The 16,268-nt window shown below is 49.2% G+C and overlaps 3 protein-coding genes across 3 annotated transcripts; all 3 read right to left on the reverse strand.

Annotated features, from left to right (window-relative positions):
- Positions 1–9: 9 nt before the first annotated feature.
- On the reverse strand, positions 10–2,724 carry LOC128720312 (ribosomal protein S6 kinase delta-1). The gene is made up of 3 exons (XM_053813977.1): positions 2,617–2,724; positions 620–2,517; positions 10–550 (listed from the first exon to the last, which is right to left on the reverse strand). The coding sequence occupies exons 1-3, from the start codon at positions 2,722–2,724 to the stop codon at positions 106–108; spliced, it is 2,451 nt and encodes an 816-aa protein (XP_053669952.1). The 3' UTR covers positions 10–105.
- A 903-nt stretch (positions 2,725–3,627) lies between these two features.
- On the reverse strand, positions 3,628–5,930 carry LOC128721575 (dihydroxyacetone phosphate acyltransferase). Its single transcript, XM_053815344.1, has 4 exons — positions 5,691–5,930; positions 4,146–5,600; positions 3,835–4,034; positions 3,628–3,763 (listed from the first exon to the last, which is right to left on the reverse strand). Exons 1-4 carry the CDS (start codon positions 5,928–5,930, stop codon positions 3,628–3,630), a joined length of 2,031 nt encoding a protein of 676 aa, XP_053671319.1.
- A 3,730-nt stretch (positions 5,931–9,660) lies between these two features.
- On the reverse strand, positions 9,661–15,102 carry LOC128721533 (uncharacterized). The gene is made up of 6 exons (XM_053815295.1): positions 11,237–15,102; positions 10,914–11,157; positions 10,519–10,791; positions 10,063–10,443; positions 9,878–9,994; positions 9,661–9,789 (listed from the first exon to the last, which is right to left on the reverse strand). The coding sequence occupies exons 1-6, from the start codon at positions 15,100–15,102 to the stop codon at positions 9,661–9,663; spliced, it is 5,010 nt and encodes a 1,669-aa protein (XP_053671270.1).
- Positions 15,103–16,268: the final 1,166 nt, after the last annotated feature.

Here is a 16,268-nt window from a genome sequence, read left to right on the forward strand (position 1 = left end):
TGTGTTTATTGTTTCTGGGGTTTATTTCTGTTCCATGTTTCATAGCGAAAACACGTTCACGTTGCACATACATTGCTAATTCGAGAATTCGGAGCTGCTCTCCTCTCAACGGTGGTACAACGATCCACGCTGCTTCACTTCACTCCAGTCGACCGTGCGGAAGAACGGGCTGGCAATGATCTCCTTGAAGTCGAGCCGTCGTTCGACATCGGGCTGCAGCAAACCCTCCAGCAGTTCGCGGGTTTCGATCGACAGCTCGATCCCCTCGGGATACTGCACCTCGTGATAGCAAAACACACCCGATGGGTGGCATGAGAAGAACGTTCGCTTGGTCAGCAGCTCGAACATAATTACACCGATCGACCAAAAGTCCGACTTCGGCTCGAGCGGACGTTCCGGTGCTACGTACAGATTCCGGATGGCCGTCTGTTTTGGGGCCACTGAATAGGCACCGCCAGGCTGACAGAAATAGGAATCGCCGCGACGATGGAAGTACGTCAGCATCAATTGTCCTTGCGGGCCGAGCAAAAGATTATCCATTGTGAGATCACTGCGAAAACAAAGGGCACGTATTACGGATATTGGCGTTATGGACCCAAACACCCTGAAGCATACACACCCACAAACAATTCCATTGAAATGCAAACTATCGACAGCGATAACTAGCTCGCTTATCCACCGACGAATGCTGCCTTCCGGCAGAAGATCTGGGGTGGGTTCTTCATCCACCGCCTCGCTAATATTAGCCATTCTTACTAACTCTAATTGACTAGACTGAGATTTTCTATTTGTTTCCTTGTTCGATGGGCCACAATCGCACGCTTCTTCGACAGGAACAGCCGGTTCAGTTGGAACTTCGACGACACCATCAGCATTTTCGCCGGATTCTTCCAGTGTCTGCGTGACGGCTTTCAAGAGTTGCTGGCTGCAAGACAGAAGTTCGCGGACATCCATATCCTTCGAGAGCGCATCGAACGAGGGAATGACAACTTCTGCAGGTTCCGGCTCGTCTTCGTATGCGTCCTCATCTGGTCGAGCTTCGACGGCTACTTCATCCATTCCGTTTCGATCGGGACAGGAACGTTCCTCGGAACCACCGTTGCTGTACTCGTTCACGAGCTCAAGAAACCCTGAATCGTAGCCAGAGTAGTTCGGCTCCTCCCTGGACACTACAGGAACCGTTGCCATCTTCTCTTCGACTGATCGTTTCCCATCAACTTCCTTCGATTCACCGCATTGCTCCTCCGGCATCGGGCAGTAACTTTCCTGTTTGCGATAAGATCGAATGAAATCCCACAACTTCCCGGCACAAACGAGTCGCAACAGCAGGAATATGCCACCGTCCGTCGACTGAAAGTAGGCTACTAATGGCACCATGTAAGGCACATCCTGCGGGAAGACGGCCGCACTCGAAAAAGGAATGCCGCCAGGCGACGGACGACGGATGCTTTTCATGATGTAGAACTTCTTGTCCGTCACGTCCTGCACCTGCATCACGGTTCCGATCACCTTGACCACCTTGTAACGGGACAGATAGTTGAGCGGGCGCTCGAGCAGCTGGATAGGCGAACTCGGATCGTCGTACGCAATCGGGCTCAAAGGAGCATTGCCGTCGCGCTCTAGATACCGTCCGTAGATTTCCTCCGCCTTCGCGACGTACTTGCAGCTTTTTTCTTTGGCAATTTTGCGACGCGTCACGTTCGAGTCATCCTTGGCACCGCTTAACAACCGATCGACTCCAGCTTTGTAACGCTCGAACGCGCGCTTGTAATCGCCGTTTGCTTCCGCTTCAACCGCCTTGCTGAACACCATCGCCGCAGCGACGAGATAATCCTCCGTCACCATCGTTGCCGGGGGTTGCTGCTGTTCCTCCGACAAACTCGATGCAGATTCCGAGATCATCGAATTGATCAGTGACCCATCGCACGTGTCCACTGAAGCTGATAGAAAAAGGCCACCGCTTTCAATGCCATCATCATCGAATTGGTGTTCTGTTGCTTCCTTGCCACCGCTTGTGTTCGAGTCACCCGCGTACACCTCCGCTCCCTCATGGCGATCGCGGCTCGGATCGATCAGACTCAATTCGTCCTGTCGTCGGATTCCCAACTGCTCCCTTATTGTCTCGATATTGCCCCGCCCGGTGTGGCTCGTGCCGTTTTCCTTCACCGGCGAACCGCTACCATCCCAGCTGCTCTCTCCGTCGTCACCGTCGTCTTCCCCCTCCTGGTCGTCCAGCGAGATTCCGTGGGCGAAGAAGTTTACAAACGCGTGTGACAAGTACAAGATCGGTTCCTGGCCGGCAAAGTCCAGCAGCTGCAGGATGTACCGTTTGCGCTCATCGATAACGGCCGGATCAAAGCGCTTGAAGTACGACTGCTCCGCCAACGTCGGCACTGTTCCTGCCAAGTGTCGTTCACGATGCCGCCGAACGAGTTCCTTGTACAATTGCTTTACTTCCTTGAAGCGCTTCCATAGGGTCACACGAGTCAATCCCTCGGGGTGGGATCGCTTAAACACCTGCAACCAAACCAAGTCAGAAAGATTTAATTGGATTGAGCTACATACGGCTAGTAGTGCCAAGCAACGGTAACAGTAGATCTCATGGATTCTACTTACAATGGACGTGATGCGGTAGACGGTGTAGCCCTTGTGCTTGCGCGTTTCATTGCCCACCGAAAAGCTGTGCACCCATGTTTCTGCTTTTCTGCGACCCACCAGCAACATTTCCCACTGCAGTTTACATTACTCGGCAAAAGAAATAGGCTTTCGCCGAAAAGGAATGTTCCAAACGGAATGTTTCCGTTCACAAAAGTAGCACTTCACTCTCACAACAGCTGCAGTTTTTTCTTTTTCCACCTCTTCGGTGAGGATGCGCCGTAAAGCTAGCCGTCGATTCTACAGTTGCTATGGTTTAATATCGATAATTCGTGGATCAATTCAACTGCATCTCGCGCTGTATAGTTTTGTTCTTAAAAGGCTACATGTTTAGATGAATTTCTGTTATTTTGAGTAATTTATAATAAACATTTTTATTGAAAAAAATTTAAACAGTTTTGCTTTGTTTTGACAGTTCGTTGGCAAATTTTTTGACTTCTGTCATATTTCGCTTTACAAGTGTCAGTTTCAAAGTAAACACCAAACGTGAAAGGCGCGCGCTCGAACGTTAGAGAATTTAATGTGCAGTTTACTTCTATTTAACACGAATTTATGTGATTGTGCATAGTTAGTGACTTACTTAGTTGATATCATCATGATATGTTAACCGCAGTGAGTACAAATCGTTATTTCATGGACTGTCTTTATTGTCCGTTTGAGAGTGTATTTTATTGAGTCCGGTATGACAGGAAATCCTTTTCCCCATAGTAAAAAATACCTGCTAAATTGATGTAGCTGTTAAAATTAGAAATATCGCGCGCACAGGGACAAACTAAATGCAAACTTTGCTAAACTAAATGAAAGAGTATCGTTGTAAACATCTTTCTGAGCGATGGATTTGTAACCCGATGAAGCGAGCGGCTTCTGAACGATAGAGCCTATGTTTTACTTCGAAAACCGTCACCGCCCACCAATAACACCACTAACATATATTATTCGAAGAGTTTTTTGAACTAAAAAAGGAGAACGGCCTTACAGCTTACTACCGGTCACCACGCTCTGGAATGTGAGGTACTCGAAGGGTAACAGCTCACAGAAACTCCGTAGTTGGTCGTTGATTGATCCGGTTATGCCGCTCGTGGCAAGTTCGTACCGATATTCGTCATCTCTGCGTGAGAAATTCGGAAAAAATGGTCAAACCCCTTAAAAAAGTGCCTGTTTTTTGTGGTGAATACTTACATCTTAGACTTGCCTACTGCACCAAGTGTGACTAAAGAATGCAATGCGAGACTGATGCTGTCCAGCGACAGACAGTACGGGTGGACGTTCCGCTCTTGGTGCAATAATTTTTGCTCGACGTGTTGCTGAACCGTGGCAAGGTACTCTTTTTCGGTGAACTGCGGCCTACTGGAGAAGTGGTTCGTTAGCACATCCGTTGCCTGCAAGTACGTGCATAAGAATGGCCCTATGGCGCTTAGATACACGTTCGCTTCTGGCCCAGCGGCTTTTGGCCCAAAGTGTAACGATTCCTGTCCTACTGGGTTGCATACGAGGAGCCCTTGCCGGAACAGATGCTCAAGAGCCGCGTCAAACTCAACCGTTTCTCGGTTGGTATAGAGAACGAACTCGAGGCTAAACAGCAGCCTCAATTCCCGCACAATGCGCAGCAGCTCCGATCGCCAAATAACGTCTCGCGCTGTATCGGATGCTTTGGTGGATCTAATGGTGCGCTCGGCTAACACTACCATTGCAGGAACGGCAAGCCAGTGCAGACACGGGTTGCAGTACAGCTGAAGGGAAAATATTGGTACCGCTAGCTTCATTACGCCTTCTGTGAGATTGTAACCCTTCAGCTTGCGTTTGTCCACACGACTAAAATCATGGTGCGATTGGACAATCACCAACACTCGATCGCTCGTTAGTTGCAGGATGTTGCGGTGTACATTGAGCGCTGCTAGGCACTGTTGTTCCACGTTTTGGCAACCCTCCACCTCGGTGAGGGCACCGAGATCCTCGAACATCTTGGCCAGCATCGAGACACCTTCCACCAGCTCATTGAGATCCACCGTACGACCGTGGTACTTACGGTAGTTGTAGTACAGTGCGATCAGGTGGAATGTCATGAGTACCATGCGGTGCTGCTGCAGGTGTACGACGTCGTTGGCTAAATTTTGAATGGCATCTCTCTCGTCTTTGGCAAGCACCTGCGCAAAGGTCGGTTCGACCGTGTGTCGGGTGCGGTTCAATCTGTCCCCGAAGTAATCCTTCGCCGACAGCGGATCACCGAACTCTAAGTAAATGTTGCCGAAGTTTTCCCGCATTATGCTGAGTGCTTTCAGTAAACCTCGGGTCGTTTCTCTCGGTTTCGGCACTCCCAGCAGCTCGTACATAAACAGCTTTTCCTCGACCGGCCGATCGTACGATACGCTTACCGGAACAATCATCAGGTCGGGAATCTCACCCATGAACAGCGGTTCCAGTGCCATCGACAGAAGCCCGATCTTAGGCGTCAGTGCTTTGTTGCTCCGGCTGCGCGTTCCCTCGATGAAAAACTCCACCCCACGCTCGTACGCCACGACCAACTGCCGCATGTACTCCCGGAACACGTACCAGTACTGCCGATCGTCCCCGTATGTACGCCGCATGTAGAACGCGCCGGTGTTACGCAGTGCCCTGCCCATGCCTGCCATCCAGTAGAAGTCCATGCCGGCCGCAATGCCCGGGATGGCGATATTGTAGCAGAACAACACGTACGACATCAGGATGAAGTCACCGTAGCTACGATGGCTCGGCAGGTACAGCATCGTTTGCCGTCCGAATCGGGACCTGAACTGTTCCAGCTTCACCTCGTTCACGTACAGCCCGCTGTAGATCCGGTCGAAGATACCATTCAGCACCGTGCCGAGCGCACGAATGACGGGCAGATTTTCAGCCAACCCGATCTCGTCCAGCAGTTGTGCGATCGTCGCTTTTAGTGCCTTCTTACTCTTGTCACCAGAGGATTGCTATAAGGGAGATATAGAAGGAAGATTATAAATCCCTTTCGTCGCTCGTCAGCGCGCCCGTTGCACGTTGGCGAAGTTCAGAAGTTTTACCTCGTCAATTAGCATTTGGATCCGGCTGCTAGCCAGTACGAGCGCCTTCAGTCTGTTGGGCGTTATTGGTTCGGCCTTTGGGATGGGAATGGACGGGGAGTACCTTTTCGTCATGTCACGACGAGCGCGATACCGTGTATCTAGGAGATTCCGGAACTCCGATAGCTTCCCGGGGGACAGCTTTATCGTCACGGATTCCACTGGGACGATTCCCGGCAGCTCTTTGCCAGTGGTTTCCATTTTTCCTGCCAAAGAGAAGATCCAAGAAGAAACAAACCATGATTGCCGATTTCAAATGGACAGCCTAATCAGGACGGCGTGCTTTTAGGAGATTATCAGGATGTGACGATTGGATGTGATTGCGCGATAATTACGACACTTTTGATAGGCTTCAACTTTGGGCTTACGTCCCCGTGATAAAAGTGCCTCACTGAGTAGTGCATCCTTTATCTATCGTATCTAGAGGTGTGGCCAATGTATGATAACGGGGTGGAGATAGACGTTAACTAGCAGATACGGAGACACACACACGCATTTGATGGGCAGATATTACTGTATTTAACCGGAAGCAAGGAACTGAATTTTTACACAAATGACATTCACTTCGTTACATCTTTTTTTATATATTCTTTAGAATTCAACATACCTTGCTAACGATGTCTTTTTTAACGCAAATTTTACTCCACGGTTCCCGGTACCACAGGCACGGGTGATTGCAAATTTGTCGCCTCTCTTGTCGCGCTCCGCAAGCAACCTCTACTACGTACTCAAAGTGGATCTTATTACGTTATCCGCATCCGCCGCGCCGTCGCCGTCGTCCAGTCGGTTACCACCACCACCGCGCCTTGGCACATCCCCGACTCTGGCAAAACTCGCCAGGCGCACTACTTGAGCGACGCCTTGCAGGTTACGATTATACAGTGCATACTGGTTTTTCTTTTTTCGTCGAACCGGACCTGCTTCTCCGAGGAAAGTAGAAGCACGGCTCCTAATTAGCAAATATGTCCCACATACGCGGCAACCAACGCGAAAGCTGTCGGACCGTTGAGCAACACCGCAACATACAAACAAAACGCGCTGTCGTTACCCTGCCCAGGGCGACCCTTTTTCCGTCATGACGTTCTGCAATCCCCGGGCCAGTGCTACCAGCTGGATACGACGGGGTGGAAACATTTCACGATACATATCGCACTCGCTACGTTATCCTAATGCGGTTGAAATGTTTCACCGGCGCGCGGTAGACCGGGCCGGACCCTTCAGCTGAGGCTCTCGTACTCAGCTGCTATTCCAACACACCTCGTTCCACGTTGGAAAGAGCAGATATATCGTCAGTCTTTCGGGTGCGTGGTGGCACTGCCTGCCTGAACCGAGGTCCTGTGGGAAGTCACGTGCTCGACACCATATGGTTCTGGTGTCTCCTGCTCCGGAACAAAACCACTGAGTGGCTGTAGCGCTTTATAAGTAAAGTGATTTAAAATTTCGGACGTAAAGCGATATCATTTCGTACAAAATGCCGTTTGCCAATGAGATTACATATTTGCTTTATTATCGTACCTTGGACTGAATCAATACTCTGCCCAATGCAGTAGTTGGTTTTATGTAACGTGTATAGTTGTAATATGCATCCCTTTCGATATGAGGGAATATCGTACGACCTTCTTACTTTGAAATGTGTGGTTAGTCATGGCGACAGTTTTGCTTAACGATTCACTGATTTTGGAAACAATGTTGTCACGCGTTTTTCACATCGTGTGGCTTCCTGTTTTGTATGCTATTTAATCCAGGATACGTTTTATCAGGCCATTACAACACCGGTTTCCTCGACGTCAGGAAAATAAACGTTCCAGCATTCCTCAACGCTACTCAGTCAAAACGATCGAGGGAACGTTTGATTCAATTGTATCCTTATGTATCTTTATCCTGCTATAAACCGCATTCTAAATATCCACTTTATACGCTCCAGCTATACATGCTTGTCTCCAAAATCCTTGTACAAGAATAAATATATATATAATATACGGGGACGATAACGAGGGTAGGATTTCTAAAGTGAGTGTATATATATATATGCTTTTACTACGAATGCATAGCCTTTCTGCGTACGATGCACGATGTATGAGAGTGTGTAGTTAGATAGCTTACCAGATCGTTCAGAACTAGATACGAGATTGATTAATTTTTGTTTTTGATAAAACTTATTTCCATCGATAAACCTTATCCGACGATGCATGCGATGTATAAGCAAAATTGAAACAATTTCTTGAATACATTAGCCTGCTGTAAAGTGGTATGAATTACTGCAGCAAAATATAAAAATTATATAACTAATGGCTGATTTGAAATCACATTATAATGTATCATTTTCGTCATATCCTTTTTTAAATTTTTGACTAGCAAATTATCACTTTAAAAACTTATTCCTGATAAACAAAATCCCTTATAACGAAAACTTAATCACAATTACGGTGATTATTCTTTTCCTTCTCCAATCATATATGATTGTTTTTTGTTGTAGTTATAGAACAGTTGCTAAAACACGATCACGTTAATATCTCGTTAGTATGTTGCAATACGCGTGTATCTTGTATTGTCGGTAACATTTTCTTTAACTATCATCTGCTACATGCTGATAAATATTTTTACCAAAACGGAGCCACATTAACGAACCAGTCATAGAGACTGTAAGCAGGAAATTCAAACAAAAAGTTTAACATAAAACATTATACCGCATGGCCGTAGGACAGGCCCACATTACGTCGTTATGCCTGTTGGCTTTTGGGCAGGTAGCATCGAAAGGAAAGAATAATTTTTTTATCCTAAATTGTTTTGATTAATAACTTTGGATAACATGCAATACACATAGTTTTCTTCCTGGAGACCAATTTCGAATGGTAGTGCACTATTTATCGTGTCTTAACCTAAGCTTCTTACGGTGGTATCGCCGTAGTACATGCATGAATATCTGGATAGATAATAGAACTACTATGTGTGCTATTTTCCAACGTGTTCTTTGTTATCGAAAGGATATATCAATCACATTTTGAGTATATGTTTGCTTGTTTGCCTATATCTCGGTTCCATTACAGGACAGCCCATGAAAGCGAAAGCACTAGAGAAAGCATTTGGAAGGCTTAAGGATACATAAGCGAAGGGCGATTCTAGGCCAAACACGCACGCAGCACAAGCTATTATTGCTATGATAGCGAAGCAGTAATAAACTCGCGATAAAGGATCTACGGTGGTCGATGGAATAGATATGACAAATAATCAACCCTCTCTCACACCGCGAAAGACACTTTGATATTCCCGTTCCAATGGTTGTTCCAAACCAAATGGTATCGTATTTATGCTGCCCTTTTGTCACAAATTTGCGTTAATCATGATTTTATATCGCACCTATCTTTGGTAGTGATCTGCAAAACGTTTCTATGCCAAGCGGAAATACGCGATCCTAATTGTCTTGTTTCTAGTTTTAATCCTAATTCCCATTTTCCTCTCACTTGTCTCTACTGGTTTCAGTGTAAACTTCTTTCTATAAAAGCATTATTTGCAGATCAAAACTATTTCAAAACGGAACATTGATAAAAACGCCGATTGATTGGTTCGCAGTTGAGTTGAAGTGTACTTTTGTTTTAAACTATTCGTGAATTTTATGTCCATTGTCTCTCCCAAGAGAGCCTATGAAACTGCAAAAAAAAATTTAATCTTAACTACTAGAGTGTGTCAACATTTTGGTCGCTTATCTTTGCAACGTGTAACATTGCCCAACGGAATTGCACCTGCCTTGCCCTTTACGTATAATACTAATAATACTTTTCCTTATTGCACTTTTGCGCGCTCATCACACATCATTTAGCTGGACACACTACCCAAGCACCTAGCGCGCCAGTGCGCATTAAACGCGAGTGAAAGTAATGTTAAAGCCTAAAGCAACTCGCCTGGGACGTCTGCACTTCTTACTTGTACCGTCTTACTGCGGATAACCAAGGGCGGCGGACAACAGCGGTTCCCAGGAGCGATTGATCTCCAAAAACAGTTTCGAGCAGTGATCATACACAGGATCGTCGCTGCTGACGATCGAGGCTGGGAACGCATCGCGCTGAAATCATTAAAAAAAACCACGATGGTCATGATGAAAAGTGCAAAACACGCATAGAAAAAGAAATGTTTTCTGATGCTCCCGGTACCTTTTTGGTGTGCCAGATGGATTCGAGCATCGACAGGAAGCGTTCCTGCTCCGCGCTGGTTGAGAAGAATATCACCAGATCGTCTGAATTTTCCCGTACCTCTTGGCATTCGAATTCCTAGTTAAAGAGGCAGAGATAGAGATGAGAACAATTGCACTGCTAAAGCAACGAGTGTTGCAACCTACCAAAATGCACCACCAGTTAGACGAGACGGCCGGAATCTTAATGGCGGACATTTCATCGATGCTGGCGCACGTGAGCACTTCCACGCCGGAATTTTTACCATAAAAGCTACTCATGTTTGTGTAGCTCTTTTCCTCCGTGCCACTACCAAGTAGCTCCACCAGGGATGGTGCCTCGCTATTCAATACCCCGACCGATCGCGGTAAACTTCTAGCCGGAGACGAATTCAGTATTTGTTGCTGCTGCTGTTGGTGCATCTGTGTGATACTGCCTTTGGTCGGTGTGCTGGTGCTCGATGAGTTCGAACGTCGATCCGCGTTGTTGAGTTGAGCTGCCACGTTCGAACGAGTCGGTGTGCTGCAGTTCGACCGTATGGAACTTATCTGCAAATCAAGCACAGCAAAACGGTAACATGTTAACCCAAAACGACGTATGGCCCTTTCCCGGACTACACGTACCTCGCTCCAGTTGTCCGGTCCACCGTTAATACTGGAGACGTTGCTCGTCTTCCGATGGGTGGCGTTCGGATTTATATTTTCCTTCGAGGGGGATGACATGCTGAGTTGCAGCAGCATAGACGAAGCCGACGGATGGCACATCCCACCGGAAACGTTGTAGCTGGTGTTACGCCTCAAAGGCGCACTGAAATCTTCGCGTAGTGTTAGCAGATGGTTGGACGTCATGATCAAAGTGCATCCAAGTGTGCGACGACGTTCCTGCATCTCAAAGAGCTGAAACATACGGGAAATGGTTCAAACATTAGCTCACAATTGCGCCAAGACGAAGATTGCGATCACAGAAGAAGTTGAGTGAACAAAAGAGAAGAACTAAGAAACAAAAAGGGATATCAAACCTTCGGTTCTACCGCCTGCTTTCCACTCACCCCACTAGCCGCCTGCACCAGTGCTTGCAGCCAATCGGAAGCCACATACTCGTCCGGCGCTGCCAGCTGAAGGGCTCCCGTGCGCAGCAGCAACTCGAAACAGTACGGCCGACCGGAGTGAACGGAACGGCGTGCCCCTTGACACTCGGCTAATGCGACGGCCCATGTCGGCAGCTTCTGGGACGCGTCTGCGAACAGGTACAGCACTCCGGCTCTGCAAACATACCGATTATTCAAAACATCCGTTAGCCTGGTTGTCAGTGGATTAAAAACGGTGTCACGACTTTACGTACTTTAGCAGAAAGTAACCCGCTGACCAGTTGTCCACGAAGCCAGCGTGTGACATACGCCGGTGCATCAGCGGACCCTTGATGTGGGGTCCTAATGGGGCCTCCTCACTTCCGAGCGTACCCGCCGGTACGTTCACAACCGCGTAGTACCTCCACGAGTCTTCTCGGTTGACACTCGAATGGTCTCGCACGAACGCCTGCAGTGGTGCCAGATGATCGAGTGTCAGTTGTCCGACAGCGGGTAAAACGGATCCTCCACGTCGTGCACAAAGTTCCAAGCTCGAGACCAGTCCCTCGGCCGGGTATGGCCCACCGGCCAGCAGAACCTGCTGCATGTCCCGGGCCGAGTTGCTGAGCAGCACCGTGTTGCCGTACGGACCAACTAGTATGACGTCGAGTTCGGCGTACGGCAGCACGAACTTATTGCACAACCTGTTCCGTACTTGGTCCGTCACGTAGAGCGTACGATCGGTCAGAAACACCAGCACGGGTGTCATGAAACCCTCCCGGCTGTATCCGTTGAAAAGCTTGAACACCTTCATCAGCACCTCGCTGTCATTGCGGTAGATGGCAAGTCGCGGTCCGGCCGTGAACAGCTCCACGGGTAGCTCTCCCACGCCGATGCCACCTCCATCAAACTTGACGCCACCGAGGGTGAACGGACTGTCGTCTGTACCGGACAGTGCGTACGTGTCGTTCAGCTGGATCCGGTCCAGTTGGCACGCGGACGACGACAGTTCGATTTCCATCGCTATTTCCGCGTTCAGATCCTCGATCAGCTCCTTGTTGATCGATCGCGCGGGTCCTCGGGGACACAGATTCTCGAACAGCTTGCGCTCACCGTTGACCTTCGATTGGAAGAAAGGATTCTGCTTGATCGTTGCCTCGAGGATCTTCTTCTGCGTGACGTTGCGCAGGAAGCGATTGATCAGTGAGCTTTTCGAGGCAGTCGAGGCCGAGCTTGTGGTAGACGAAGTCATCGCGTTATGGTGTCGATGTCTTTGCTGGTACGCGGGCAACCGATGCGACAGCCGTACGCCGTACTCCTCCGATTGCGGTGTAGCAGCTGGCGAAAGGACCGCTGAACTCGAGGCACCCGACACGGATGGGGGAAACTCTACCAGGACGATGTCGTCCTCGACGAACGATTTTTTGCTGTGCAGCACATCCGCCGATTCGATACCCGAATCGTTGGTGCTGCTTGTTGTCGTGGTCGCCGTTATCGTCAGGATGTCCTCAAACTCTTCCGCCAGCTGAGGGTCAATGTTGTTGAGATGTCGAGGTCCGGTTCCCGGTGGTGCCATTGCTCCAGTCGCTGGCACCATGCCGAGATTAAATAAATCCGGGCTCATGCGGAATGACGAGCGCGTGGTCGTGAGAGATTTGCTTCTAAGCGGCGAAGAGAGGTGACGGTTCGTTTTGCCCGCATTCGCACTCGCTCGAGGCAAACTCAGATCCGACTGCTTGCCTGCAGCAACGCCACTCGAATGGTCGGAATGATCGCTACCGCAGGAGGAAATCGTACTGCTTTCCATTGCGGTCGCATTTGATAGTCCTTGCTCCGGTAGCTTCGGAGACGACGGCGACGATTGCAGCGGCAATCCTGCCGTTGAGTCCTCCTTGAGTTGCGTTGCTTGCGCACTTCCGCCGACGTCTCCTTCGCCATCGCCACCGGTACGTGGAGCGGGTGTCGGTACCGGTGTCGGCGTGGACGCTTGCGAGCTGATGACGTTGATCTTTTGCAATATGTTCGAGAGCTTTTTCTTGATCTGCGTTTTTCCGATAAACGACCCGCTGGTCGTTTCACCAACCGGCAGTTCTTTCTCCTCCTCGAGCGGTGATTTGCTTTGGCCGTCTTCGAAACAGTACGATACACCCGTGTGCTCGAACACGGTGCTCTCACCGTTGATGATGAATTTATTGCGATAGGCTCCGGTCATGTTTCCCAATACCAATCCGCCGGCCAATCCTCCACCGTCAGTACCACCTTCAGCAGTGATTTGTTCTGGAAGTGGGATCGTAGACGCGGGCGGCGACGACTCCTTCGGAGGCTGTTGCCTGTTGCTGTCGTGTGCATCAATGTCGTCCTCGTTCACCACCGGAATGTCGTCCTCAACGCTGTTCTTCCGGCTCGGTGCGTACAGATCCTCATCGTTCTTTCGGCGCAGCTGCTCGTCCACGTTGTGAACGTACTTTTTCTGTTGGCCAGCGTTGGTCCGACCACCGGCACGGCTCTGAAACCCACCGTCGAGGCTCTTCGAGAGGAACGATTTGGGTTTTTGTACCAGCGTAAAGTCGTCCACCAACCCATCATCATGCGATTCCGGGATGCATTCGCGCACCGACGACAGATCCTCGGACCCCTCGGGGACACCACGCTCCGGCAGCGCGATTCCGAAGATGTCCTTCAGCGAGCCAAATATCATGCGGCTGTTATCGATCACCGACAGCCGCTGGTGGACGTTGAACTTCTTCACTTTCCGGTTCAGATCGTACTCCGGCACGACGACGTTCGTGAAGATGCTGTTCCGCTTCGTCTTCTTCAGGCAGCTGCTCTTGGGTTTTTTCTCTTTGCTCCACACCGATTTCACGAAGTGATCCCCACCAGCTGTAGCACCTGTTCCCGGTGTTACGTTGCCGTTGAACTCATCCAGATGCTCGATGCTTGGCTCGCTGTAGTAGCAGTTGTCCGAGATGACGTTGTTGTTGTTGTTCCCACCATGCTTTCCATGATGCCGTCCAGACGCATTCGAGCCGATGCACTCGCAACTGTTGGATTTACCCTGCCGGTAGTTTGTCCGTTCGTTGGCGCCTTCACCAGAGTCCAGGCTCGAGCTGGAATCGGAACAGCTGCATTTGTACAGCAGTTTGTCGGTTTCCGATCGCCCGGTTCGCTCTGTCGGTGGTCCGTACTCGAAGATACCCGAATTGTCGTACTTCACGTAGTTCCGCTCGTCCTCGACGTTTTCAAACACATCCGTTTTACCGTAATCGAGCACATCCGAGCACGCATTCCGGTACACGTACTGCCGGCGGCCTTCGTGTGCCTCCTCATCGCCGTAATCGAACCCACCGTCATCCTCCGAGCACCAGGAGTACCGGCCCTTGCCCGCGACACCCTTCTTGCCGACCCCGCCCGTTTTATACGTGATGAACCCGTGCTCGATGTGAATGTTGTCCGTCTTGGTGTTCTTCAGGATGTCCTCGTGGAAGGACACGCGCTTCTTCGGCGTCTTGCTGATCGGGGTCTTCTTCATGCGCCGCCGGTACACGATGTTCTCGCTATCGAACGTCGAACAGGTGCTGGTCACGAGCTCATCCGGTACCTGGCTCGTCGTCATACCCTGGTCCACCTCAATGCCCTCTCCGATCTCCTGATCCGCGCTCAGTTTCGCTTCATCTTCCTCCTTCAAACGGGCGCATTCTCGCGCCCCAGCCTGCTTGGATTCGTCATCCCCGGCATCTACGTCCATTTCGCCCATCGGACGACCGCAGTAGGTGTTGTTATTGTTGGCGTTGTTGTGCGCATTCCCTACCGCTGGTGGTGGAGCGGGAACATCGAACTCGAATCCACCCGCGCTCGATATCATCGACTCGTTTAGTCCGCTCGATTCCGAATCCAGCAGCTGGACACCGGAATCGCTGGGTGTCGTATCGTCGAGTATGCTGGCCACACTGGAGCTCATTTTCGGTGTTACCGAATCACGTGGTGACACCTCACAGCTGGCCCCATCATTCGGCAGGATCTGACTGCCATTGTCCAGTGCGCAACCTACAGAACCGACGACGTTGTTGTTATTGTTGTTGTTGTTGGTGTTGTGCAAAAACTCCTGACCCTCCGGATCCCGCTGCATCGTTGCGACGTCCATCATCAAGCTGAGTAAGCTAGCGATGCGAAGGGGGGAGGAAAAGGATTTTTTTGCTGTTGTTGTGAAACCTAAGGTTGCTGTGGTACACTCTTCTGGCACAAAACTGCCTACTGCGAAACGCAAAAATCGATCGCTTCACACCACGGCCACGGCCGAACGGCTGATGGCATCTAGCAGGCGATGATGCTACCCGCAGGCAATGCTGCAGCTGGCGCACCTACCAACAACCCCGAGTCCGCGCGGCTTGCCCTTTGTGATGTGTGTATTTTTACAGTCTCCCCTCTAGTTTACACTCGCGAATGCATCCTCACACGCGAATCCGTATCACGCGGCTTCTCCCACGACACACCGTTGTTTCTGTTCGCCACTTGCAGCACCATTTCACCAACGGCAAAGCACTACGGGCGAATCCCCGTGCCAGATACGTTTTTCCGCATTCGGAAGAAAATCCTCCTCGCGAAACACGGAAAATCAATGCGTGATTTCAGTGACGATTTTGCACAACCGAAGAGTGGCAGCTATTTTGACATTTCTTGACAGCTGCTGTGATGGGTGCTGTTTTGAATAGTCAGTTAAAACGATTGCTGCGCTCCAGTTAGCCGTCCTTTCTGTAACACTACTTAGTTCTTCCCATTGAAAGAATGCAAACTCCAGGCACATTTTATCAGTTCTCATGTTCGGGAGTGCCCATTTACCATTAACAAAAAATCTAATGCCAAAGTGCGCTAAGAACATAACTGATGAAGTAATCCATGTGTTGTTTGGATATCTGTTGACAATCCTTGCTTAGCCATTCTTATCCTACTGAACAATTCAGTTTTATGATGCAGTAATGTTATTGCTAAGCTTATTTGTTACTAGGCAAAAGTCCTTTAGTGCTTGTGACTAAATAAATATTTAAAATATTTCAGAAGAATCATTACATACATCAGCACCATTACTGCTCACCAGGTTATTCAAAACCGAGTAAATCTGTTTTATTTGCAGTAATATTTCTCCAAGTCTCGCTGATATATAAATTGTTTTTTTTTTTTTCAATAAAAGCCCTTTGTCAACGAGGGTTTCATTAGAAATATTACATTTTTACTAGTATCATTATTACGCACGTGTTTCTCTAGTACGAGTTTAATTTAACAGCAGCTCTCTTATTTACTTTCCCGTTAGTA

This window comes from Anopheles nili, chromosome 2 (genome assembly GCF_943737925.1).
Source record: "Anopheles nili chromosome 2, idAnoNiliSN_F5_01, whole genome shotgun sequence".
Classification (NCBI taxonomy): Eukaryota; Metazoa; Arthropoda; class Insecta; order Diptera; family Culicidae; genus Anopheles; species Anopheles nili.